At 42.1% G+C, this 26,858-nt stretch overlaps 3 protein-coding genes across 6 annotated transcripts in view; 1 reads left to right on the plus strand and 2 right to left on the minus strand.

Annotated features, from left to right (window-relative positions):
* TM6SF1 (transmembrane 6 superfamily member 1) overlaps positions 1–26,858 on the plus strand; it is a 148,668-nt gene that overhangs the window by 117,726 nt on the left and 4,084 nt on the right. For 2 of the 4 annotated variants that reach the window (XM_069766091.1, XM_069766089.1), the window contains one exon: positions 21,828–25,351. The exons of 1 other annotated variant lie outside the window; for it this stretch is intronic. In XM_069766091.1, coding sequence (XP_069622192.1) covers positions 21,828–22,019 — 192 coding nt within the window. In that variant the 3' untranslated portion in view covers positions 22,020–25,351. Of the gene's footprint in view, positions 1–21,827; positions 25,352–26,858 lie in introns of those variants that run through there. One more of the 4 variants, XM_069766090.1, reaches the window with a different exon arrangement.
* On the minus strand, positions 9,814–12,926 carry LOC138676614 (uncharacterized). Its single transcript, XM_069766088.1, has 3 exons — positions 11,965–12,926; positions 11,635–11,797; positions 9,814–10,875 (listed from the first exon to the last, which is right to left on the minus strand). The coding sequence occupies exons 1-3, from the start codon at positions 12,059–12,061 to the stop codon at positions 9,849–9,851; spliced, it is 1,287 nt and encodes a 428-aa protein (XP_069622189.1). The 5' UTR covers positions 12,062–12,926; the 3' UTR covers positions 9,814–9,848.
* Positions 23,631–26,858, minus strand: part of HDGFL3 (HDGF like 3) — a 146,893-nt gene continuing 143,665 nt past the window's right edge. Inside the window, exon 8 of the mRNA XM_069766094.1 lies at positions 23,631–26,637. The gene's annotated coding sequence lies outside the window, so the exon portion shown is untranslated. The remainder of the gene's footprint in view (positions 26,638–26,858) is intronic.

The following is a 26,858-nucleotide window of genomic DNA, read 5'->3' on the forward strand; positions in this document are numbered from 1 at the left end:
TACCGCCAAATGGTGCACAGCTTTGCGCTCACGCAAGCGCCAATCGATCTGAATGGCCAAGGACATAGACTCATTCAGACCAGCAGGCGTGGGAAATCCCACCATGACATCCTTAAGGGCTTCAGAAAGACCCTTTCTGAAAATCGCCACCAGGGCACACTCATTCCACTGAGTAAGCACAGACCACTTTCTAAACCTCTGACAGTACACCTCCGCTTCATCCTGACCCTGACACAAAGCCAGCAAGATCTTCTCTGCCCGATCCACTGAATTAGGTTCATCATAAAGCAATCCAAGCGCCAGAAAAAACGCATCTACATCACGCAATGCAGGATCTCCTGGCGCAAGGGAAAATGCCCAGTCTTGAGGGTCACCACGCAACAAAGAAATAATGATTTTTACTTGTTGAACGGGGTCACCAGAGGAGCGAGGTTTCAAAGCTAGAGACAATTTACAATTATTTTTGAAATTCAGGAACTTAGATCTATCCCCAGAAAACAAATCAGGAATTGGAATTCTAGGCTCTAACATCGGATTCTGAACCACAAAATCTTGAATGTTTTGTACCCTTGCAGTGAGATGATCTACACAAGAGGACAGACCTTGAATGTCCATATCTACACCTGTGTCCTGAACCACCCAAAGGTTAAGGGGAAAAGAAAGACAAAACACACTGCATAGAAAAAAAAATGGTCTCAGAACTTCTCTTATCCCTCTATTGAGATGCATTAATACTTTTGGCCAGCTGTACTGTTATGGACCTGGTGGTTAGGAGCACCAGGAACGACCTGATGGTTAAACTCACACAAGACAAGCTCTGGGAAGTGGGAACTCTGCTGACCGCAACCCCTAATCCTATCACACAACTAGAAATAGCCGTGGAGCGTACCCAACACGGCCTAGATGCCTCTTCACAGCCTAAGAGCTAACTAGCCCTAGAAATAGAAAATAAAGCCTACCTTGCCTCTGAGAAATTCCCCAAAGGAAAAGGCAGCCCCCCACATACAGGTCCTTCTCAAAAAATTAGCATATAGTGTTAAATTTCATTATTTACCATAATGTAATGATTACAATTAAACTTTCATATATTATAGATTCATTATCCACCAACTGAAATTTGTCAGGTCTTTTATTGTTTTAATACTGATGATTTTGGCATACAACTCCTGATAACCCAAAAAACCTGTCTCAATAAATTAGCATATTTCACCCATCCAATCAAATAAAAGTGTTTTTTAATAACAAACAAAAAAACCAACAAATAATAATGTTCAGTTATGCACTCAATACTTGGTCGGGAATCCTTTGGCAGAAATGACTGCTTCAATGCGGCGTGGCATGGAGGCAATCAGCCTGTGACACTGCTGAGATGTTATGGAGGCCCAGGATGCTTCAATAGCGGCCTTAAGCTCATCCAGAGTGTTGGGTCTTGCGTCTCTCAACTTTCTCTTCACAATATCCCACAGATTCTCTATGGGGTTCAGGTCAGGAGAGTTGGCAGGCCAATTGAGCACAGTAATACCATGGTCAGTAAACCATTTACCAGTGGTTTTGGCACTGTGAGCAGGTGCCAGGTCGTGCTGAAAAATGAAATCTTCATCTCCATAAAGCATTTCAGCCGATGGAAGCATGAAGTGCTCCAAAATCTCCTGATAGCTAGCTGCATTGACCCTGCCCTTGATGAAACACAGTGGACCAACACCAGCAGCTGACATGGCACCCCACACCATCACTGACTGTGGGTACTTGACACTGGACTTCAGGCATTTTGGCATTTCCTTCTCCCCAGTCTTCCTCCAGACTCTGGCACCTTGATTTCCGAATGACATGCAAAATTTGCTTTCATCAGAAAAAAGTACTTGGGACCACTTAGCAACAGTCCAGTGCTGCTTCTCTGTAGCCCAGGTCAGGCGCCTCTGCCGCTGTTTATGGTTCAAAAGTGGCTTTACCTGGGGAATGCGGCACCTGTAGCCCATTTCCTGCACACGCCTGTGCACGGTGGCTCTGGATGTTTCCACACCAGACTCAGTCCACTGCTTCCTCAGGTTCCCCAAGGTCTGGAATCAGTCCTTCTCCACAATCTTCCTCAGGGTCCGGTCTCCTCTTCTCGTTGTACAGTGTTTTCTGCCACATTGTTTCCTTCCAACAGACTTACCATTGAGGTGCCTTGATACAGCACTCTGATACAGCACTCTGATATGGCACTCTTGATACAGCACTCTATTTGTTGAGAAATTTCTTTCTGGGTCTTACCCTCTTGCTTGAGGGTGTCAATGATGGCCTTCTTGACATCTGTCAGGTCGCTAGTCTTACCCATGATGGGGGTTTTGAGTAATGAACCAGGCAGGGAGTTTATAAAAGCCTCAGGTATCTTTTGCATGTGTTTAGAGTTAATTAGTTGATTCAGAAGATTAGGGTAATAGGTCGTTTAGAGAACCTTTTCTTGATATGCTAATTTATTGAGACAGGTTTTTTGGGTTATCAGGAGTTGTATGCCAAAATCATCAGTATTAAAACAATAAAAGACCTGACAAATTTCAGTTGGTGGATAATGAATCTATAATATATGAAAGTTTAATTGTAATCATTACATTATGGTAAATAATGAAATTTAACACTATATGCTAATTTTTTGAGAAGGACCTGTATATTGACTGTGAGTAAAGATGAAGTCACAAACACAGAAATGAAACAGGTTTCAGCAAAGGGAGGCCAGACTTACTAAACAGACTGAGGATAGGAAAGGTATCTTTGCGGTCAGCACAAAAAACTACAAAAAGACCACGCAGAGTGTGCAAAAAGACCTCCGCACCGACTCACGGTGCGGAGGTGCCACTCTGCATCCCAGAGCTTCCAGCTAGCAAAACAAAATCATGATAGCAAGCTGGACCAGAAAACAATGAACAAATAATAACTAGCAGGGACTTAGCTTCTGCTGGAGTAGACAGGTCACCAGAAAGATCCAAGAGCGAACTGAACCAGTACAAGAACATTGACAGCTGGCATGGAGAACGATCTGAGTGGAGTTAAATAGAGCAGCCAGCCAACGAATAAACTCCGTCACCTGTGGAAGGAACCTCAGAAGCAGCAGCACCACTCACAGCCACCAGAGGGAGTCCATGGACAGAACTCGCCGAAGTACCATTCATGACCACAGGAGGGAGTTCGATAACAGAATTCACAACACCGATGCATGCATTCCGATCTCACGAGATGATGATGTAGCGGTATCGCGAGACCGATACGTCATCATCTCGCGAGACCGCAATGCACTCTTGAGACCGGAGCGCGCGAGGAGCATCGGTAAACGCTTCCTGGATCCAAGGGTCAATGGAAGGTGAGTATATAACTATTTTTTAATTTTAATTATTTTTTTTAACAGGGATATGATGCCCACATTGCTATATACTACGCGGGCTGGGCAATGTACTACGTGGGCTGTGCAATATACTACGCGGGCTGTGCAATATACTACGTGCGCAGGGCAATCTACTACGCGGGCTGTGCAATATACTATGTGGCTGGGCAATATAGTACGTGACTGGGCAATATACTACGTGGCTGGGCAATATACTACGTGGCTGGGCAATATACTATGTGGCTGGGCAATATAGTACGTGACTGGGCAATATAGTACGTGGTTTGGCAATATACTACGTGGGCTGTGCAATATACTACGTGGACATGCATATTCTAGAATACCCGATGCGTTAGAATCGGGCCACCATCTAGTACAGTATATATGTATAGAACACACACTGCTCCAAAGCATAAAGGGAACCCCAGAATACCATTTCCTAGATATCAATGAATTAGATATTCCAGTTGCATATATTTGGTCTCGCAATGGGTCTGAGGATCTCATCCCGGTACCTAATGGCAGTCAGGCTACCTCTGGCTAGTACATGGAGAGCTGTGCAGACCCCCAAAGAAATGCCTCCTCACATCATCATTGACCCACTGCCAAACCGGTTGTGCTGGAGGAGGTTGCAGGCTGCAGAACGTTCTCCACAGCGTCTCCAGGCTCTGTCACATGTGCTCAGTGTGAACCTGCTTTCATCCATGAACAGCACAGAGCACCAATGTCAAATCTGCCAATCTTGAAGTTCTCTGGCAAATGCTAATGGCCTTGCACGATGTTGGGCTGCAAGCACAACACCCACTTGTGGACGTCAGGCCCTCATAGTCTCTTTTTAAGTTTGAGTATATACATGGATGTTAGGGGCCAGCTGGAGGTCATTTTGCAGGGCTCTGGTGCTGCTCCTCCTTGCACAAAGGAAGAAGTAGCGGTCCTGCTGTTTGGTTCTTGGCCTACTATGGCTCCCTACACATCTCCTAGTGTACCGGCCTGTCTCTTGTATCTGCTCCATGGTTTGGACACTGTGTTGACAGATACAGCTGCCTTTCTTGCCACAGCTCGCATCCTGAATGAGCTGCACTACCTGAGAAACGCCTGTGGGTTGTAGACATCGCCTCATGCTACTGTAGGGGTGAGGGAAATGACAAAATGCAAAAGTAAGCAAAACAACAGATAAAAAGGATGAGCACATAGAAAAGGTCTGTGGTCACCTATCGCAGAACCACTTCTTTATAGGGGTTGTCTTGCTAATTGCCTATCATTTCTGCCTGTTCCACTTGCACAACAGCAGGAGTAATTGAATCACAATCGGTGTTGCTTCATAACTGGACAGGTTGTTCTCAAAGAAGCGTGATTGACTTGGAGTTACATTGTGTTGTTCCCTTTACTTTTTTAGCAGTGTATATACAGTGGGTACGGAAAGTATTCAGACCCCTTTAAATTTTTCACTCTTTGTTTCATTGCAGTCATTTGGCAAATTCAAAAAAGTTCATTTTTTTTCTCATTAATGTACACTCTGCACCCCATCTTGGCTGAAAAAAAAATGAAATGTAGAAATTTTAGCAAATTTATTAAAAAAGAATAACTGAAATATCACATGGTCATCAGTATTCAGACACTTTGCTCAGTATTGAGTGGAAGCAACCTTTGAGCTAGTAGAGCCATGAGTCTTCTTGGCAATGATGCAACAAGTTTTTCACACTTGGATTTGGGGAACCTCTGCCATTCTTCCTTGCCGATCCTCCCCAGTTCCGTCAGTTTGGATGGTAAAAGTTGATGTCCAGCCAATTTCCGGACTCTCCAGAGATGCTTAATTTGGTTTAGGTCAACTTTTTTTTTTCTTTTTACAGATGGTGTCATATTTGCATCAAGAATTTGTTCAAATTTATTTGAATCCATTCTTCCCTCTACCCGTGAAATGGTCCCCGTGCCATTGGCTGCAACACAAACCCAAAGCATCATTGATCCACATCCTTGCTTAATGGTTGGCGAGATATTCTTTTCCTGAAATTCTGTGCCCTTTTTTTCTCCACACATACCTTTGATCATTGTTTGCAAAGAGTTCTATTTTAACCTCATCGGTCCACAGAACTTGTTTCCAAAATGCATCAGGATTGTTTAGATGTTCTTTTGCATACTTCTGAATTTTATGGTGAGGACGCAGGAGAGGTTTTCTTCTGATGAGTTTTCCATGAAGGCAATATTTGTGCAGGTGTCTCTGAACAGTAGAACAATGTACCACAACTCCAGTCTTCTAAATCTTTCTGAAGGCCTCTTGCAGTCAAGCAGGGGTTCTGATATGTATCTCTAGCAATCCAACGAACAGTTCACACTGAAATTTTATTTAGTCTTCCAGCCCTTATCATGACCTCCAATGTTCCTGCTAACTGCTATTTCTTTATTACATTTCGAACTGAGGGAAGGGCAACTTGAAAATGTTTATGCTATCTACTTATAGCCTCCTCCTGCTTTATGTGCCTCCACTATTTTCATTTTCAGAATGCTAGGCAGCTGCTTAGAAGAACCCATGCTGTTTTTTGGCACAAGGCTAAAGGAGGAATTTTTTTAAATGTAAAAACTGAAAATAAAAAATATATATATAGTAACATAGATAGCAAGGCCGAAAAAAAGACATTTGTCCATCCAGTTCAGCCTATATTCCGTCACAATAAATCCCCAGATCTACGTCTTTCTAAAGAGCCTAATAACTGTAAGATACAGTATTGTTACGCTCTATGAAGACATCCAGGCCTCTCTTGAACCCGTCGACTGAATTCGCCATCACCACCTCCTCAGGCAAGGAATTACAGATTATCACTGCCCTAACAGTAAAGAATCCTCTTCTATGTTGGTGGAAAAACCTTCTCTCCTCCAGACACAGAGCGTCTCCTTGTGATCGTCACATTCCTTGGTATAAACAGATTCTCGGAGAGAAATTTGTATTGTTCCCTTATATACTTATACATGGCTATTAGATCGCCCCTCAGTCTTTTTTGTAGACTAAATAATCCTAATTTTGCTAATCTCTCTGGGTATTGTAGTTCCCCCATCCCCTTTATTAATTTTGTTGCCCTCCTTTGTACTTGCTCTAGTTCCATTACATCCTTCCTGAGCACCGGTGCCCAAAACTGTACACAGTATTCTATGTGCAGTCTAACCAGGGATTTGTAGACGCAGTATAATGCTCTCATCATGTGTATCCAGACCTCTTTAAATGCACCCCATGATTCTGTTTGCCTTGGCAGCCTCTGCCTGGCACTGGCTGCTCCAGATAAGTTTATCATTAATTAGGATCCCCAAGTCCTTCTCCATGTCAGATTTACCCAGTGGTTTCCTGTTCGGTGTGTAATGGTGATATTGATTCCTTCTTCCCATGTGTATAACCTTACATTTATCATTGTTAAACTGCATATGCCATCTTTCGACCCAAGTTTCTAACTTATCCAGATCCATCTGTAGCAGAATACTATCTTCTCTTGTATTGCCTGCTTTGCGTAGTTTTGTATTATCTGCAAATATCGATATTGTACTGTGTAAACCTTCTACTAGATCGTTAATAAATATGTTGAAGAGAATAGGTCCCAACACCAACCCCTGCGGTACCCCACTGGTCACAGCGACCCAGCTAGAGAATATACCATTTATAACCACCATCTGCTTTCTATCAGTAAGTCAGTTACTTAGCCATTTACACACATTTTCTCCCAGACCCAGCATTCTCATTTTGTGTACCATCCTCTTGTGTGGCACGGTATCAAACGCTTTGGAAAAATCAAGATATACCACGTCCAATGACTCACCTTGGTCCAGTCTATAGCTTTCCTCTTCATAAAAACTGATTACATTGGTTTGACAGGAGTGATTCCTCATAAACCCATGCTGATATGGAGTTAAACAATTATTCTCATTGAGATAATCCAGAATAACATCCCTCAGAAATCCTTCAAATATTTTACCAACAATAGAGGTTAGACTAAGTCTAAGTTCACATTTGCGTTGTGCGCCGCAGCGTCGTCGCCGCAACGCACAATGCAAACAAAAACGCAGCAAAACGCATGCACAACGCAGCGTTTTGCGCCGCATGCGTTCAACGCATGCAGCGCAAAACGCTGCGTTTTTTTTAAACGCAGTTGCGTTTTTACCAAAAAACGCAGCGTTTTTCGACGCATGCGTTTTTAGTGCAGTGAGTCATTCTTCATCCCCCTCCCACAAAAAAAAGTGTCTACATAATAGATAAGGACCACCAATGGCTAGAAGAGGGTTGGTGTTAAAAATGTGTATATACCATGGCAGAGATGAATTCCTCCCATTTTGCTGGTATTCATGATGGAGCGACCCATGGACAGTATCTACATGGATATGGAGATGGAATTTGCCTTGGCTCATGCCTATGCTGTTGCCTGTTTTAATCAAAGGGAAAGGGAAAAACGGAGATTGAGTCGTCGCCGCTTTTGGATACACCCTATCGTGGAAGTCCGGGAGAGCCGTGGAGCATACCATTGCTTGTTCGGCGAACTGAATGACAACCGGGAAAAATATTTTGAATATACCAGGATGTCACAGGACAGCTTCCGCTATCTTCTGCGTCGGGTGGAAGGATCCATTAGCAGGCAGGACACGCAGCTCCGGAGAGCTATTTCCACAGAGGAACGGCTGCTGGTGACTCTACGGTACGTTGCTGTTTGAATGACTGTGATATGTATTTACTTTTTATTTTATTTTTAATTTTTGTTTTTAATTGTAATGGTCAATGTACTTTTATAAATTACAATGTACTTTAATCTAAATTTCTTTATCTTCTTGGCAGTTTCCTGGCTACCGGAGAGACGTTGAGATCACTTCATTTTCAATTCCGGATTGGAGTCTCCACTCTTTCCGGAATTATTGCTGAGACATGCCGCGCATTGTGGGATAATCTCCGGGAGGAATTTTTACCCGTCCCTACAAGCGAAATCTGGGAGGCCAACGCACAGAAATTCGAGCAAGTGTGTTCTTTTCCAAACTGTATTGGCGCAGTGGATGGAAAGCACATTCGGATTACCAAGCCTGCGAAAAGTGGATCCCTTTTCTACAATTACAAAAAATACTTTTCAACTGTGCTCATGGCAATTGCCGGTGCGGACTGCCGTTTTCTCGCAGTGGACATTGGTGCATTTGGGCGTGCAAATGACTCGCGCACATTTAAAGAGTCGGATATGGGCCAAAAATTATATGGCAACAATTTTAATTTCCCACAGCCACAACCTCTTCCCCACACCGAAGGCCCTGCGATGCCATTTGTTGTGGTTGGGGATGAGGCATTCCAAATGTCTGCCAACCTATTGAAACCCTACTCCAGTCGGGGCTTGGACCATACAAAAAGGGTTTTCAATTACAGACTGTCCAGGGCCAGAAGGACTGTGGAATGCGCCATTGGCATCCTTGTCTCAAAATGGCGGATATTAGGATCCGCCATTAATCTTAAAATTGAAACAGTGGATGAGGTGGTGAAGGCTTGTGTGGATCTCCACAATTTCATTATGGCCAAAGAGAGACTGAATGTGGAACTCGATGAACCCATAGCCAACCCATTGCCCGATTACCATGATCATCCTCTGAGGACAAGTGTGGAAATTGCGCAGATGCGGGATCGTTTTGCGGCCTATTTTGTGTCAGATGTTGGCCGTGTGTCATGGCAAGATCAAATGGTGTAGTAATGTTACTGTTGGACTGTCTTCTGATTTTAACTACACCAATAAATACCTCTACTGTGACTGTGCTAAAAATATATGAAAATAAAGTAATTCTCCAGTAAATGTGCAATAAATGTTCCGTTTAGGTTGGTTGGGTATATGTCAAATTTGGCATCTAACTATAGTTCACAAATTTAATATGCCTATAAAAAACTGGAACCCATTGTTTTTAAAATGTTGTTGTTTAATAAAAATTTTTTCTAATTTTATACCGATTCAAATAACATTTTTATACCATACCATAACATATTTATTTGTTTGTCTGATCGCCGTGTATCTTTGTGTTTTACAGCAAACGCAACGATAACAGCGATGTTTTACAATGGTAACCAGGGTAAATATCGGAAGCGTGGCCCTGCGCTTAGCAACATGATGTTTACCCTGGTTACCCGTGGGCCTCTGCATCGTTGTTCGCTGGAGAGCTGTCTGTGTGACAGCTCTCCAGGGACCAAACAGCGACGCTGCAGTGATCTGCATCATTGTCTGTTTCGCTGCTGCATTAAGTGTGAACACCTCATACACTTTAGTGTTTGTGAACACCTCATACAGCAATGAGAGACACCCAAAAAAAGGCAAACTAACAATTGTAAAAATAGTGTCTGACATTGCATATATGAGGTGTTTGAAGCACAAAATATGTGTAGACAGCACACGGCGTGACTTGCCGAGAAATATTCTGGAAACTAAGAACAAATATTGTTTTTTTAAACCAAAATTTTTTATTGGGGGGAAACAGAAAAAAAAAGGGGGAAATAAACTTAGGGGGTTTCAACCTGTGCCACCATGGGGGAATGGTATGTGTCTTGTTTGGAATGGGGAGAGGAAGGGGAGGATGATGATGAACAGGAGGATGATGGCGAAGAGGAGGATGATGTCCTATAGTCCAGGAGGCTCGATGGCAGGTCCAAACCCTCCACAGGGTATACTGGGGAAGAAACCGCCACCTCTGTAGGGGAGGGAGGAGGCAACACAAGCCTTTGAGTTTTTCTTGGTTGGCCCTGGCTGCTCCTGCTGCGGCTAGAGCCCCGACGCGCACTTGGTGTCTGTACTGGAGCAGCCAGAGCCTCAGTGTGTGCCTGAGTGTGTGTCCTCTTTCTTTTTTTGCGTTTTTTTGCTCCCGCGGCAGCTCCCCCAGAATGACGCCTACGGGAGGATGAGGGCATGGCAGGAGCAGGAGTCGGCGGAACTATGCTATGGTGCCTGTGGTGGCGTCGCTCGGCACGTGGACCACGGTGGGGTGGCTGGAGTGGCTCTCCAGCAGGAGTCGGAGTCATGCTTGCCAGCGACGGCACTACAGGCATTGTCGCTGACTGCATGACCCGAGCCTGCTGGAGAGCCCTCACGTAGGTAGTGTTGCAGGCCTGCATTACCGAAATCTGGAGTTCCGGCGTAAGGTGTTCCACCATGCCCTTAGCAATGGTACTAAAGAAATGTTTGGCCGGACTCGAGAGCTCGGATTCCATAGTTTCAAGGCGCCGGTCGATATTGGACAGACGAGTGTCCATTTTATCGCTCAACGCCTTGAAACAGTTCTGGAAAACCGTGCTCAAATGCAAAAATTCGGGCATGGCTGGCCTGTCCGAGGCCCGCTGGCGCTGTCGGGAATTCCCAAACGAAGGTGCGCCAGAGGCCTCGGGCAGGGAAACACCTGATGTACCGGCTGCCGGTTCTCCAGATGGCGGTGCAAGCCTGCTGTCGCTGTGGGAGGGCTGTGATGGGTCAGATGGCGATTCATGAAGGTCCGCTCCTGCGGGGCGAGCTCTCTCGAGGGTGCTGCTGTGTGTCCTGTGAAAAGATAATGGAAAAATTAGTCTTCAATTAATAACCTATCCCATACGCCAACTCCTGGAATAAAAATAACATTACATTACACAACAATACAAATCCTCTGTCTCTCAGTCTGTGTGGCCTATAATAAATTGCTGATTGTTATCGCCAGCTGACCGTTATGGCTGAAGATAAGAATCATGGACATTCCCGCTGCCAAAGCCTTTTGACCGCATACCACTGTGGGTAAAAAAAATTTTGGAATCTAAAACTCTTTCTTGACGCTGCCTATGCCGCAAAAATAGTATAAAATTTAATGTCAAGATAAAAAAAAAAAAAAATACACAGTGATTTCGCTGATCTGATTGCAGGAACGACCATGACGTTAGGATCATGTGATCGAGACTTCATCATTATTCCTGCGATCAGAACTACCCTGACTCAGAACTTAACCTGTCATGGACTACAAGGACTCACGCTTAACCCAAAAAATAACTAATGGCCTATATACCATTTCACTAGGGATAAATTTACGTGGATGGCCAATATGTTACGCTGACTACATGGATGGCCAATACACTATGTGCCTGGGAAATATACTATGTGGATACGTGGCTAGAACGTGTACTATGTGGCTGCGATATAGTGCCCTGCCAATATACTATGTGGATGCACAATGTACGTGGCTGGGCAATGTACTATGTGGCTGTGCAGTAGGCTATGTGGCTGGGCAATGTAATGTGGCTGTGCAATATGGTTTGTGGACAAAATACTTACTGTCGGCGGCCAAGGACCGGTCTTAAGAACTGTAAAGCCTTGCTGTATTTGTATGGCACAGACTTGGCCGCAGCAGCACCACTCTTTGATCGCTCCTCCTCAGCCCGGATCCCCTTATTGAAACGGTCCTTCATGGATCGCCATCTGATCCTCAACCTTTTAACTGTGAATGCAAAGAAAAAAAAAAGGTTACACATTTAGCATTTTAAAAGGATAAAACAACCGTGTGCAATGCAAACTTTAGGCGTTGATTGCATCACACACGGTTGTGTTTATCCTGGAAAGATGGGTCACAGCAGCGTATCAGCACGGCGTATCAGCAATACTCACCAAAGTTGGCTTTGTCCTTGGCTGGAGCAATGTCAAAGCCCTCCCACAGCGACTTTGCCACCTCTACCCACAAACGCCTCAACACCACCTGGTCCATGTGCCGGGAGTCACGGCTGTCCCACAACGGGCCACGCTCCTGGATGCTGGAGATCAGGAGCTCCACGTCAATTACTCCTTGGTCCCGTTGTGAAACCTAGAAAAATTACAAACCAAAAAGGTTAGAAATATGCAAATATTAACAACCACCAGCACCTGTCATGATATGTACCTTGGCCCTATCCTTTGCCATTTGATATATGTATATTGATGGTTTCTACACCTGTATTTTGGAATGTTTTTGTTCTGAAAGTTTCACCTTTGTTACCTTCCCCCAATACTTGCTACCCTGAAAAGTTATAATGTAAGCTTACTAAACATCCCTAGTGAAAGCAGGATGCTACTCAAATGTAATGTTCCGCACAGCAGGATGCTACTTAAAAAAAAAAAAAAAAAATTGTTAAAAAAAAATACTCAGTCGCCGTCCTGACGCCACACCTTGGCCCTGACCTCGCTGCTCCCGCTGACTGCCTTCCCCCTCACTTGAAGAAGCCTGTAAAAATTGTATAAATAAATTATTTTCAATACTACAAATGACAGTGAATAGTAAGCAAATGGACATAATTACTCAAGGCACTCCCCTGCGCCGATTGGCTATGTTCAGAATCACTCGCCATTCTTGCAAGTTTGTTCTGCCATGAAAAAATGGGAAAAAAAATCACATCCACACCTAACTATGGCACATACAATAAAATAGGCCCAAAAATTTAAACAACCACAATTGACTGTTGACTGATAGGACAATGCAAAATCAGAAAGCGACACCACAACGCCATACATTGCAAGAGAAGACAATAGAAGAAACTATACAAGAATAGACCCAAACAAAATTAAGCAAAAATAGACACCTATGTCCAAATTTTTACATATCAAAACTTTCCAAAAAAACATTACAGGCACAAAAAAGGACAATGAAATAGCAAAATAATGAACGCCATACTTTACAATTGCAACAAGACATGATCCAAAAAAACACCATCTGGTGAAATCTAACCACAGAAAGACATCAGAAAAAGGCAATAAATACCATTCTAGATAATAAGCAATAAACATTACGGGACAACTGCTGTAAAAATATACAGCAACCCAAAGATAAACCATAGTCAAATAGAAAAGAAAACACATGAAATTTTCAAAAAGGGCACCACCCAAAAAAAAAAAAAAATTATACTACACACTTGGCAATGCAAACAGTCAATGAAGGAAGATATATGCCATATGGAAAACGACGTAAACACATCAGAGATTTTTTTTTTAAATAAAGGGAAAGTACAATTGAAACTATAATGGCATAGCAGCACGGAACTATACAATACAAATGAGACATCATAAATGTAGCCCCCCCACCAGCAAGAAAAGACACTCAAGGAAAGAAAAAATAAAGCCAACAGCATAATAAAAACACAGCAAGACATGAGCCAAGAAAATGCCACACAGTTACCACCAACAATAGAAACCAAAAAAAAAAAGAAGCACCTGAAATTTTACAAGAAAAAATGAGCCAAAATCAAGACATTGAACAACCACATGACACAAGAACAAAACACAAAACCAATCCAAAACCAACGTAAAAAAAAAAAAAAAAAGGCCAAAGACAATAAACGCAATCATATAAAGCCAGAAGAACATCAGAACCAGAAAAACAATTTTTCAATAACAACCCATAACCGTAAAATAGCACAGACCAAACATTGCAAAAATAAATAAAAATCAAGAAATAAAACACAGAATACAAAATGTGCAAAGAGAAATATATACTTACAAGTTTGGAAAGCAGATTCTCTCCAGATTTTCTCCTGGGTGATGACTTGTAAAAGACAATGGCAAACCCCTTTTTCTTTTATATATATATAGGTTGTTTTTTTTGTGTCTAGACAATGTTTAGCATTTTTTATTGGAAAACGCATGCGTCGTACAACGCACCACGACGCAGGTACTTGCGTCGTCTGCGATGTCAATACAAGTCTATGGGGGAATAGGCGTTTTTTAAAAGGTCGGCGCCGCCCGAAAAATGCAACATGTTGCGTTTGCCGCGCCCAGACAGGTGCGCCCTAACGCTGCATGCGGCGTAAAACGCAACAAAACGCAACACAACGCATGCACATGCGGCCCCATGCGGCGCCAATGTTAAAGATAGGGCCGCACGACGCATGCGTTTTGTTGCGGCGGCGACGCTGCGGCGCAAACCGCAAATGTGAACGTAGCCTTACTGAACTATAATTTCCAGGTTCACTTTTAGAGCCCTTTTTGAATATTGGTACCACATTTGCTATGTGCCAGTCCTGTGGAACAGACCCCGTCCCTATAGAATCCTTAAATATAAGAAATAATGGCTTGCCTATTACATTACTTAGTTCTCTTAGTACTCGTTGGTGTCTGCCATCCGGACCCAGAGATTTATCTATTTTAATCTTATTTAGCTGGTTTCGCACCTCTTCTTGGGTAAGATTGGTGACCCTTAATAGGGTTTTCTTTGTCTTTAGGCATTTCACCTAGCATTTCATTTTCCACCGTGAATACCATGGACAAGAAGGTGTTTAATATATTAGCCTTTTCCTTGTCATCTACAACCAGTCTTTCCTCACAATTTGTTAAGGGGCCTTCACTTTCACTTATGATTCTTTTACTATTGATATAGTTGAAGAACAGTTTGGGATATATACATAAAGAAAAAAACAGCACCTGAAAAAATAACAACAGTTGGCTGCAGAGCTTCATAGGTACATACCAGTCCTTATTAGTGATGTACTCGTTGTTCGGGTACATCTATTAGCCAGCTTGATTACATGTGGGGATTCCCTAGCAACCAGGCAACCCCCATATGTACTCAGCGTGGCTAGTAGCTGTAAATCATTAAGCTGCCAAGATGAAAACAATCTCCAAGCAGTCATAATTACTCAGAGGTCACCCGAGCGTGCTCGGGAAAACCCACTCGCTCATCACCAGTCCTTATAGTAAAGAAAATGAGGAAGCAGTACACCATTACTTTAGTGCAAAAAAAGCTATTGTAATGGCCCATTTGTGTGACATTTCGGCTCTGAGTGTGAACATGGTGTCTCAATTCCAGTCAATTTTGAATTGAAAAATCAAACGGTGCTTCTTCCCTTCCGAGCTCTGCCATGCACCCAAACAGTGGTTTACCCCCACATATGGGGTATCAGCTGTAAGGTTTGTACCCGCTCAGATGCGTAGGAGGAAACAGGAGGCACATTCTCTTTAATGTCCATGTGGATTTGCTCCATAAACCAGCAAGACAGCAACAAAAAGGAAAACAGTCCATACATCAGGCCGACATAGCATAAAAGTCCATAGAAGAGCTCTGCTCTTCTCAGGCCTGTGGGCACACAGGCTGTGCAATGTCCAGCACTCAGGCTCTATCTGAAGCCACAGACACAAAAGGGCTTCTTCCTCTCAATACACAGACTCCTGTCTGTAGTGTCCAGCCTGGACACATGGAAATCTGTCCACACTGAGACTCCCAAACACTCCCCCATGTGCTAAATACACCTCCTTTACATAGGTGTAACCACACCCAGGTACCTGTCACATGGCCAGTCAGGTGAGCGTGACATCACCACAGGTCCTTAAACACAAAACCATTTTACGTGTTCAGACACACCTCTTTGGGTGGGTTTGTAGGTGACTGAACCCACCCATCTCTCCAATCACCTGGACGCCTTCCCAATGTAAACAAATCCCTCAGCAGTAAATCTGCTTGAGCAAAACATACCCAGGCTTCCATCACAGGGCCACCCACCTCTGTGATACATACCGCCCATTAATCACATGACCAGTCGCTATGCCACACAGCATACTCAGGACAAATTGCACAACAACTTTTAGTGGTCCAATTTCTTCTGTTACCCTTGGGGAAATAAAAATTTGGGGGCGAAAAGATCATTTTTGTGAAAAAATATGATTTTTTATTTTTATGGCTCTACATTATAAACTTCTATGAAGCACTTGGTGGGTCAAAGTGCTCACCACAGATCTAGATAAGTTCCTTAGAGGGTCTGCTTTCCAAAATGGTGTCACTTGTAGGGGGTTTCAATGTTTAGGCACATCAGGGGCTCTCCAACCGCGAAATGGCATCCTATCTCAATTCCAGTCAATTTGGCATTGAAAAGTCAAATGGCGCTTCTTCCCTTCCGAGTTCTGCCATGCGCCCAAACAGTGGTTTACCCCCACATATGGGGTATCAAGCATACTCAGAACAAATTGTACAACAACTTTTAGGGTCCAATTTCTCCTGATACCCTTAGTAAAATAAAACAAATTGGAGCTGAAGTAAATTTTTTATGAAAAAAAAGTTAAACGTTCTTTTTTTTTCAAACATTCCAAATATTCCTGTGAAATACCTGAAGGGTTAATAAACTTCTTGAATGTGGTTTTGAGCACCTTGAGGGGTGCAGTTGTTAGAATGGTGTCACACTTGGGTATTTTCTATCATATAGGCCCCTCAAAGTGACTTCAAATGTGATGTAGTCCCTAAAAAAAAATGGTGTTGTAAAAATGAGAAATTGCTGGTCAACTTTTAGGCCATGTTCACACAGTGCGTTTTTTACCGCGGAACCGCGGCGGTTTTGCCGCTGCGGTTCCGCAGCTGTTTTCCATGCAGGGTACAGTACACTGTACCCTATGGAAAACAGGACACACTGTGCACATGGTCCGGAAATTGTAAAAAAAAAGACGCGCTGAATAGCTCCCGGAAAAAAGAAGGAGCATGTCAATTCTTTTTCCGGAGCCGCAGCGGTTCTGCACCCATAGACCTCCATTGTGAGGTCCAAACCGCAGTAAAACCCGCAGATCAAAAATATATCTGCGGGTTTTACTGCGGTTTGATGTGCAGAACCGCTGCAGCAGGAAGTGCGGGGAGCGGGCGGAAGTGCGTGGGCGGAGTGTGGCTGCCCCCCCCGTGTTCCGATCCCGCCCCCCCGTGCTCCGATGCCCCCCCCCAGTGCTCCGATGCCCCCCCCCAGTGCTCTGATGCCCCCCCCGTGCCCTAATCTCCCCCCCTTATACTCACCCGGCATCCCGGTGTCCGTCCGGCCGTCTTCTCCCTGGGCGCCGCCATCTTGCAAAATGGCGGGCGCATGCGCAGTGCGCCCGCCGAATCTGCCGGCCGGCAGATTCGTTCCAAAGTGCATTTTGATCACTGAGATATAACCTATCTCAGTGATCAAAATAAAAAAATAGTAAATGACACCCCCCCCTTTGTCACCCCCATAGGTAGGGACAATAAAAAAAATAAAGAATTTTTTTTTTTTTTACTAAGGTTAGAATAGGGGTAGGGGTAGGGTTAGGGGTAGGGTTAGGGGTAGGGGTAGGGGTAGGGTTAGGGGTAGGGTTAGGGGTAGGGGTAGGGTTAGGGGTAGGGTTAGGGGTAGGGTTAGGGGTAGGGTTAGGGGTAGGGTTAGGGTATTTTCAGCCATTTTAACCCTAAAAAAATTCCTAGAAAACACACAGACTCTGGCTAGAAAACTGCATCAAAAAAACGCATCAAAAAACGCATCAAAAACGGACCAAAAAAGGACCAAAAAAAGGACCTGCGTTTTCTGCCAAGAGCTGCAGTTTTTTAAAAAACAGTCAGGAAAAAAAAAGGATGGAAATCCTGAACGTGTGAACATACCCTTAGGGTATATGCACACGTCCGGATTTTTAGCATTTTTTTTTTGCGGATTTTCGCTATAAAAACGCTATAAATCCGGTAAAAAAATGCTAACATTATGCATCCTATCTTTTAGAATGCATTCCGCATTTTTTGTGCATATGTTAGCGTTTTTTTCCGCAAAAAAAACGCATTCCGCAAAAAGAACGGACATGCTCATTCTTTTTGCGGATTTTTTGCGGATTCCATGGCAAAAAGGACATTCAGGAAAAAAAAAAAAAAAACGCTAAAAATCCGCAAAAAATCTGCGCAAATTCCGCGAGAAATCCGCGCAGAAAAAAACGTGGATTTCTGGCAGAATTCTCAGGATTTTGTCAGGAAAAAAACCTGACGTGTGCACATACCCTGAACCCTTATAACTCCCTAACAAAAAAAAATGTTGGTTCTAAAATTGTGCTGATGTCAAGTAGACATGTGGGAAATGTTACTTATTAAGAATTTTGTGTGACATATATCTGTGATTTAAGGGCATAAGAATTAAAAGTTGGAAAATTGCGAAATTTTCGTCAAATTTCCTTTTTTTCCCATAAATAAACGCAGGTAATATCAAAGAAATTTTACCACTATCATAAAGTACAATGTCACAAAAAAAAATCTCAGAATCATCAGGATCCGTTGGAAGCGTTCCAGTTATAACCTCATAAAGGGACAGTGATCAGAATTGTAAAAATTGGCCTGGTCATTAACGTGCAAACCACCCTTGGGGGTTTAAGGGGTTAATTATAGGTTTGACCAAAAATTGCAAGATAATTTTTAAGTTAAAAATCTCTGCTCTGCTATATCTACATCAGCTCAAACAAAGACTTCTGAGCCATGAATAACCCAATCCACACCCCTGATTGGCAGCTCCCTGTGTGCACTGTGCATTGTCAGCAAGCTGCTAATCAGCGATGTGGTTGGTGTTAAGGTACTGTCACACTAGACGATATCGCTAGCGATCCGTGACGTTGCAACGTCCTCGCTAGCGATATCGTCCAGTGTGACAGGCAGCAGCGATCAGGCCCTTGCTGGGAGATCGCTGGTCGGGGAAGAAAGTCCAGAACTTTATTTCGTCGCTGGACTCCCCGTAGACATCGCTGAATCGGCGTGTGTGACACCGATTCAGCGATGTCTTCACTGGTAACCAGGGTAAACATCGGGTAACTAAGCGCAGGGCCGCGCTTAGTAACCCGATGTTTACCCTGGTTACCAGCGTAAAAAAACAAACAGTACATACTTACATTCAGCTGTCTGTCCCTTGCCGTCTGGTTCCTGCACTGACTGCTGGCCGTAAAGTGAAAGCAGAGCACAGCCACAGCGGTGAGTCACCGCTGTGTGACTCACCGCTGTGCTGTGCTTTCACTTTACGGCCAGCAGTCAGTGCAGGAACCAGACGGCAAGGGACAGACAGCTGAATGTAAGTATGTACTGTTTGTTTTTTTACGCTGGTAACCAGGGTAAACATCGGGTTACTAAGCGCGGCCCTGCGCTTAGTTACCCGATGTTTACCCTGGTTACCGGGGACCTCGGGATCGTTGGTCGCTGGAGAGCGGTCTGTGTGACAGCTCTCCAGCGACCAAACAGCGACGCTGCAGCGATCCGGATCGTTGTCGGTATCGCTGCAGCGTCGCTAAGTGTGACGGTACCTTTACACAGATTAGTCTGACTAGTCTGCACAGGAGATGTAGTCCTGTAGTGCTAATTTCCTGCTGATAAAATGATTGCATTGAAACAGCAACACACAAGTGACACATCCCTGGAATCAGGCTCTCCTGTGCTATATTATGCTGTTATAAGATTAAATAGCAAATACCCGCTAACAGATACTTTTTAAATCCTGTTTCACTACTGTGTCTTTGCTAAAGTAGCTAGTATAACTGCTATATTATTTTTTTTCTGTTACAAAATGAAAAAACAATCAAATGTTTCTAATGGAAACCAGATTGAAATAATTTGTTACTGTCTGATACATTTGATTTATTGATCTGTAAATCAAGGAAAACAGCTCACAAGGCAACAACATATCTCTTATACTAGGCCCTTTCCATTGTTACTAATGATGAGGATTTTGACATGATGTATAACTTACAGTCATGGCCAAAAGTATTGACACTTTTGGCCATGTTCTCATACACTTTATGCAGTATTAGCCCTCTGTGTCTGTACTGCTACATACTGGTTCATGCAGCTTTACATGAACACCCGAGCCTTACACTATAGCTGGTCCGAATAACTAAAGCAATTGTTACCATCCACCTCTCGTGTCTCCCCTTTTCCTCATAGTTTGTAAGCTTGCGAGCAGGGCCCTCACTCCTCCTGGTATCTGTTTTGAACTGTATTTCTGTTATGCTGTAATGTCTATTGTCTGTACAAGTCCCCTCTATAATTTGTAAAGCGCTGCGGAATATGTTGGCGCTATATAAATAAAAATTATTATTATTATTATTATTATTATTGACACCCCTGCAATTCTGTCAGATAATACTGTCAGATAATACTCAGTTTCTTCCTGAAAATGATTACAAACACAAATTCTTTGGTATTATTATCTTCATTTAATTTGTCTTAAATGCACACAAAAGAGAATGAAGCAAAACATTGATTATTTCACACAAAACTCCAAAAATGGGTCAGACAAAAGTATTGGCACCCTCAGCCTAATACTTGGTTGCACAACCTTTAGCCAAAATAACTGCGACCAACCGCTTCCGGTAACCATCAATGAGTTTCTTACAATGCTCTTCTGGAATTTTAGACCATTCTTCTTTGGCAAACTGCTCCAGGTCCCTGATATTTGAAGCGTGCCTTCTCCAAACTGCCATTTTTAGATCTCTCCACAGATGTTCTATGGGATTCAGGTCTGGACTCATTGCTGGCCACCTTAGAAGTCTCCAGTGCTTTCTCTCAAACCATTTTCTACAGCTTTCTGAAGTGTGTTTTGGGTCATTGTCCTGCTGGAAGACCCATGACCTCTGAGGGAGACCCAGCTTTCTCACACTGGGCCCTACATTATGCTGCAAAATTTGTTGGTAGTCTTCAGACTTCATAATGCCATGCACACGGTCAAGCAGTCAAGTGCCAGAGGCAGCAAAGCAACCCCAAAACATCAGGGAACCTCCGCCATGTTTGACTGTAGGGACCGTGTTCTTTTCTTTGAATGCCTCTTTTTTTTCTCCTGTAAACTCTATGTTGATGCCTTTGCCCAAAAAGCTCTGCTTTTGTCTCATCTGACCAGAGAACATTCTTCCAAAACGTTTTAGGCTTTTTCAGGTAAGTCTTGGCAAACTCCAGCCTGGCTTTTTTATGTCTCGGGGTAAGAAGTGGGGTCTTCCTGGGTCTCCTACCATACAGTCCCTTTTCATTCAGACGCCGACGGATAGTACGGGTTGACACTGTTGTACCCTCGGACTGCAGGGCAGCTTGAACTTGTATGGATGTTAGTCGAGGTTCTTTATCCAACATCCACACAATCTTGCGTTAAAATCTCTTGTCAATTTTTCTTTTCCGTCCACATCTAGGGAGGTTAGCCACAATGCCATGGGCTTTAAACTTCTTGATGACACTGGAACACAGGAACAGGAACATTCATGTCTTTAGAGATGGACTTGTAGCCTTGAGATTGCTCCTGCTTCCTCACAATTTGGTTTCTCAAGTCCTCAGACAGTTCTTTGGTCTTCTTTCTTTTCTCCATGCTCAATGTGGTACACACAAGGACACAGGACAGAGGTTGAGTCAACTTTAATCCATGTCAACTGGCTGCAAGTGTGATTTAGTTATTGCCAACACCTGTTAGGTGCCACAGGTAAGTTACAGGTGCTGTTAATTACACAAATTAGAGAAGCATCACATGATTTTTCGAACAGTGCCAATACTTTTGTCCACCCCTTTTTATGTTTGGTGTGGAATTATATCCAATTTGGCTTTAGAACAATTCTTGTTTTTTTCATTTAAGACAAATTAAATGAAGATAATAATACCAAATAATTTGTGTTTGCAATCATTTTCAGGAAGAAAATGAGTATTATCTGACAGAGTTGCAGGGGTGTCAATACTTTTGGCCATGACTGTATCTCCCTATGTTGACTTATGACTCCTGACTGCACTTTTTTCAATCCTGCAGGCACAGTTTTCTCACATTGGTGCATCCCTTCATGCAAGGACTCCTTACATCTACAGAGTTCCTGATGAAGCAAGACTTTTTGTTTTAACCACAAATCTTCTTTTTGGGATCTTTCCACAGATATTAGCTCATCGTTGTGTAAACCAGCCAGAATTTTTTGTGAGGATGAAACTAGGGGCCAAAACTAATTAATGGGTAAAAGGATATCATGGACATTTACAAACTGTGTGATGTTTGATATTTGGGTACTATCTATAATTCGGTTTTCTACTGGTTCATGCAGATCTTTTTGAAGCTAAACCCAATCAAATATGAGTGGCTTGATTGACACAAAGTTAACATTGCCTTAATGGAAGATAAATAGAAAGTAGGGGATTGTATACAGACCTCCGCTTTATGATGAATGTATTGCATATGTGACTTCTTGTGAAAGCTACTTGTATGTTTCCAGTGCACTGCAACAAGTGCATAGCTGTGATTGGTACTCAGGCTAAGTCCTATTCACCTCAAATTTCAGTCTCAAGCACATGCACCCATGGAAACAATGAAGGAAATCTAATGCACGCAGAAGCGCAAATTCTTCTGTCTCTTCATGTAATCCCAGACAGACTCGATGTTAAATAAGTTCTTTGTGAGTACCAGATCATCTCTTTTAGGACTCCCTTGTTCTTCTTTACATTGAAGATAGTTCTAAATGGCATTGGCTGTATGTTTGGGGTTGTTGTCCTGCTGCAGAATAAATTTGGAGCCGCTCAGATGCCTACCTGATGGTATTACATGATGGATAAGTATCTGCCGATATTTTTAACATTTTCTGTCATAAGTTCAGAGCAACTGCAGCCAATTTTCGACACTCAGGTGCTATGTTTTTGTGCATAATTGAGTCGCTTGGTTGTATTTCCATGTCTATTGTATTGCATTTGGCTGCAATTCTTCCACTTCTTCAATGATGACCACTTCTGACCAGACTTCTCTGAGCAGATGGGTGCAGCTTAGTCCCATTGATTGCTGCAAATCCTGAGCTGATGGCACTGCCGGACATCTTCCGATTTCAAAGGGAAGTAAGCATGATGTGTCTTTCAGCTGCCACACTGAGTTTCCTTGGCTGACCACTACGTCTTCTGTGGTCCCCAGGGTTGAGCATTTCTTGGTGCTTCTTCAAGAGCTTGAACAGCATATCTAGAAAGCCCAGTCTGCTTTGAAATTTTAGCCTGAGGAGGATCTTGTAGATAAAGTACTGTATAACTATCATGTGTTTAGTTGATATTCTCAGTCTTGCAAAGGTGTATGACTTGAGACATGAAGGAAGAACAAATTTCGGGAAGTAATGATATGGCCTGCAGAGAATTCAGATTTCTACATCAAGTGTTTCTGGGAATTCATGAAAAGACAGAAGGTTTTGTGCAAGCCCACATCCATAGAATAATCTGTGGTTAATTCTCCAATATATTGTTCCTTCTGTGTTCCTTCAAAAACTGTATGGAAGTGTACCTTAAAGAATTGATACTTTAAAGGCAAAGAGTGGTCACACCAAATACTGATTTGATTTAGATTTCTCTCTGATTCATCCAATTTGCATTTTGTTAACAGATATTTTTAACACCTATTAATTGTTGAAAGCATTCTTATTTTGCAACATTTTTTCCACACCCACCTAAAGCCTTTGTTATGTAGTACTGTATATATCCTAGACACGTACACACACTAATGTAAAATCCCTTAGACATCGCATATATTTACTATTATGCCAGTGACAAGAAACTGGTTCCATTGTCAGACAACATGAGATCTACAACAAGTTAGTGCATTTTTTTTTTGCGTCTTTATTACAGAACCATAATGGATCTTCTCCATTTGTTAACACTTCTTTCAATGTAATATGCATCATACACAATTATTATCTGCAATTATAATCAACGCCATTGTTTACATAAGTTTTTCTTTTAATAACTGTTACATATATAGTAAATTAACTCGTGTGACCTGTTTCCGTCTTTACAATCTATAACCATAATTTCCAACATACATCAGGAGTGTTCATTTTGTAAAAACAGCAATACAACGGTATACGAGATGTGTTTCAACTACAAACACTGGAAATGCCAAAGATGCGTTAGAGAAGAACAAAACATAAAGAAAATGTTTTCACAAAAAAATTGCAATAAAATAAATAAAATCTATTATCACAATAGCAACATTATTGTTCACAAGAAAATACATTCTGGAATGGCTAATTATTAGAATTGTGACTACAACTGTTAGCTTGGTAGAAAAGAACCCCTCTACTGTAACACCTAGATTGCCAGGTAAGTATATAATGTTATGACATATACTTTCCAGCAAGAAAGGCTATTCCTTCTGGTATGACTTAAAACCGCATCTTCCACACACCTTGTAGAATTCTTAATGTGGCCACACAATTTCAAACGACATTTGGTTGTCAGCTATTCCCTTTCCTCTATACACATGCACACATGTGTTCCAAAAAGGAAGATGGGAATAAGCCACTGCCAGACACCTAAGAGGACATTCAGACAAACCTATTTCCTGTCCGTGTGGAAAGCAGGCAGCACATGGACCCTATGTTACCATGTGAGCTAGTTCACATGATCTATTTTTCACACGGACCTTGGCTAACCAGATAATATCAGATGGTTGGTAGGTCTTGCTAACTTAAGTGTAATGCAATATGGCCACGTTTAGCTTATGAGAGGATTGTGGCAGATGAAAAGCACAAACAGAAAAAGCAGTTTTTTGGTTAATAAAATACCATGAAGCAAAGATAGTGGCTGTCAGAGATCCCAATAGGAACCAGGTGTCATATGATCTAACTAATTGTAAGCTTTTATTAGGATAATTATTAATCTCTTGGAAGGGATGTCCATTGATAACCCGTAACAATCTGTGGGTATCTGAGATCAAGTTGATGATGGGTGGTTTTGATAATGGGGACCCCTTTTCATTAGCCTTTGTCGCAGTTGCGAGGCATAATGAAAACAATACATTGTAGGATACTCACTAACGTCTATGGTTGTACCTTTCACTCTATTACAGCAGTGTTTCTCAAATATGATCCAAAGTCCAAAGCTGCAGTCACTATTCTGCTGGCTGCTAGTGGAAACTGTCAAGAAATCTGCTGTCCATCAACCACAACTAATTGTGAATTCACAGCACAAGGCCTGGAGCAATGTCTTGGAGTTCACAAGCATATACAGCTCTGGCAAAAATTAAGAGACCACTGCAACATTCTCAGTTTGTCTGATTTTTCTCTTTATAGGTATGTTTTTGAGTAAAATGTAAATTGTTCATTTATTCTATAAAACTTCTGACAACATGTCTCCGAATTTCCAAGAAATAAATTTCATATTTTTTTTTCTGAAAAAGAAATATGGTCAAAATAATAAAAAAACAACAACAAAAAACAGTGTTTCAGACCACAAATAATGCAAAGAAACAAGTTCATAATCATTTAGAAACAACAATACTAACGTTTTAACTCAGGAAGGATTCAGAAATCAATATTTTGTGGAATAACCATGATTTTTAATCACAGCTTCCATGCGTCTTGGCATGCTTTCCACCAGTCTTTCACACTGCTTCTGGCAAAAAAATGTAAGCAGTTCTTCTTTGATGGCTTGTGACTATCCATCATCCTCTTGATTACATCCCAGAGGTTTTCAATGGGGTTCAGGTCTGGAGATTGGGCTGCCCATGACAGGGTTTTGATGTGGTGGTCTCTTAATTTTTGCCAGAGCTGTATATACGAGTATGCTTGTTTTGTGCTTCACACATTTATCAGCCATGTAAAACTTCATTTACACATATAAAATCCATTTAGCACAGAAGCCGTCATTCACATTACATTCACACTTAGATATGGCTGATCAGCATTGTAAAGAATGGGGACAGTACATGGGAATTTCAATATCATGCCTCTGCTTTACAGAAAAACAACTAGCAACAAAAACAGGATCAGATCCTATCAGGAAAATGCTTCCAAACTCATTTCATTGACTGGAGCAGGTCATTCTTTATACTAACACAGGGATTTTATAATTATGAGGCCTGGCTATCCATCAGTTTACTACACAACTATCTGATTGCTTCTGGATTTCTTAACACAATTACATACAAAAGTGCTACATAAATAGTATAGCCTGAATATTAGCACTGAGAAAACATTCGGTTTAATGAAATTCCCTTTATAATTTTTTGCCTTTTCCTCTTGAACATGAAAACTTCTGTTACAGTCAATGTGAATATTCTTTCAATGACGCATATTTAAGAGCTGCCATAAAATTTGTACCAAGAACGTACAAATCGGTTTCATAAGGGTCTTTAAATAGCATATAACATGTATAGCGGTGAGCAAGAAAGATACACGGATCTACCCGTTAAGCCCTGGCAAAGTTAATAGTATCTGCAAGAATATAAAGAATGACATCTAAAATGGGAATCTGGATATGATGTGTTTTACAGTTTTGTTGCTGTATTTATAATACATGTACTTGAATTCACTTTTTTTTTTTAAATTGGAAATAATTACACAAATTGAAATCTGTGAAAACATAAAATTAGCTAGTTTTAAAGGGCAACATCATGCAAAAGAATAATGGAAAATGAAAAGCTGCCCCCTGGAGTAGAAACACTTCTGATGCCAGCAAATACAACAAACAGGGACGTGATATTATGCTTACAAACTGACACATTCTTGGTGGCAACAATTAAATGTGTTGAGCCATTTCAAATCCAAGAATACTAAACTGCGAAATATGGACCTCTTCTCACGGTATGCTGCACTTAGTTACGTCTGAAAAAAGAAAAAATAATCAACACGTCAGTTTCATGCCATTTACAGCTGAAAACCAAATGTATTTCTATTGTACGTAAATATGCTGAATTATATAAAGATGTACGAGGGGCGTTCATTAAAGATTTCCCGAGACCTACTTCTATTTATCACAGGACGCTGAAACTGCACATTTGCAATGATATCAGTCTCTATAGGTTACGTGCTAATTTGCAACTCAG

This window comes from Ranitomeya imitator, chromosome 4 (assembly GCF_032444005.1).
Source record: "Ranitomeya imitator isolate aRanImi1 chromosome 4, aRanImi1.pri, whole genome shotgun sequence".
Classification (NCBI taxonomy): Eukaryota; Metazoa; Chordata; class Amphibia; order Anura; family Dendrobatidae; genus Ranitomeya; species Ranitomeya imitator.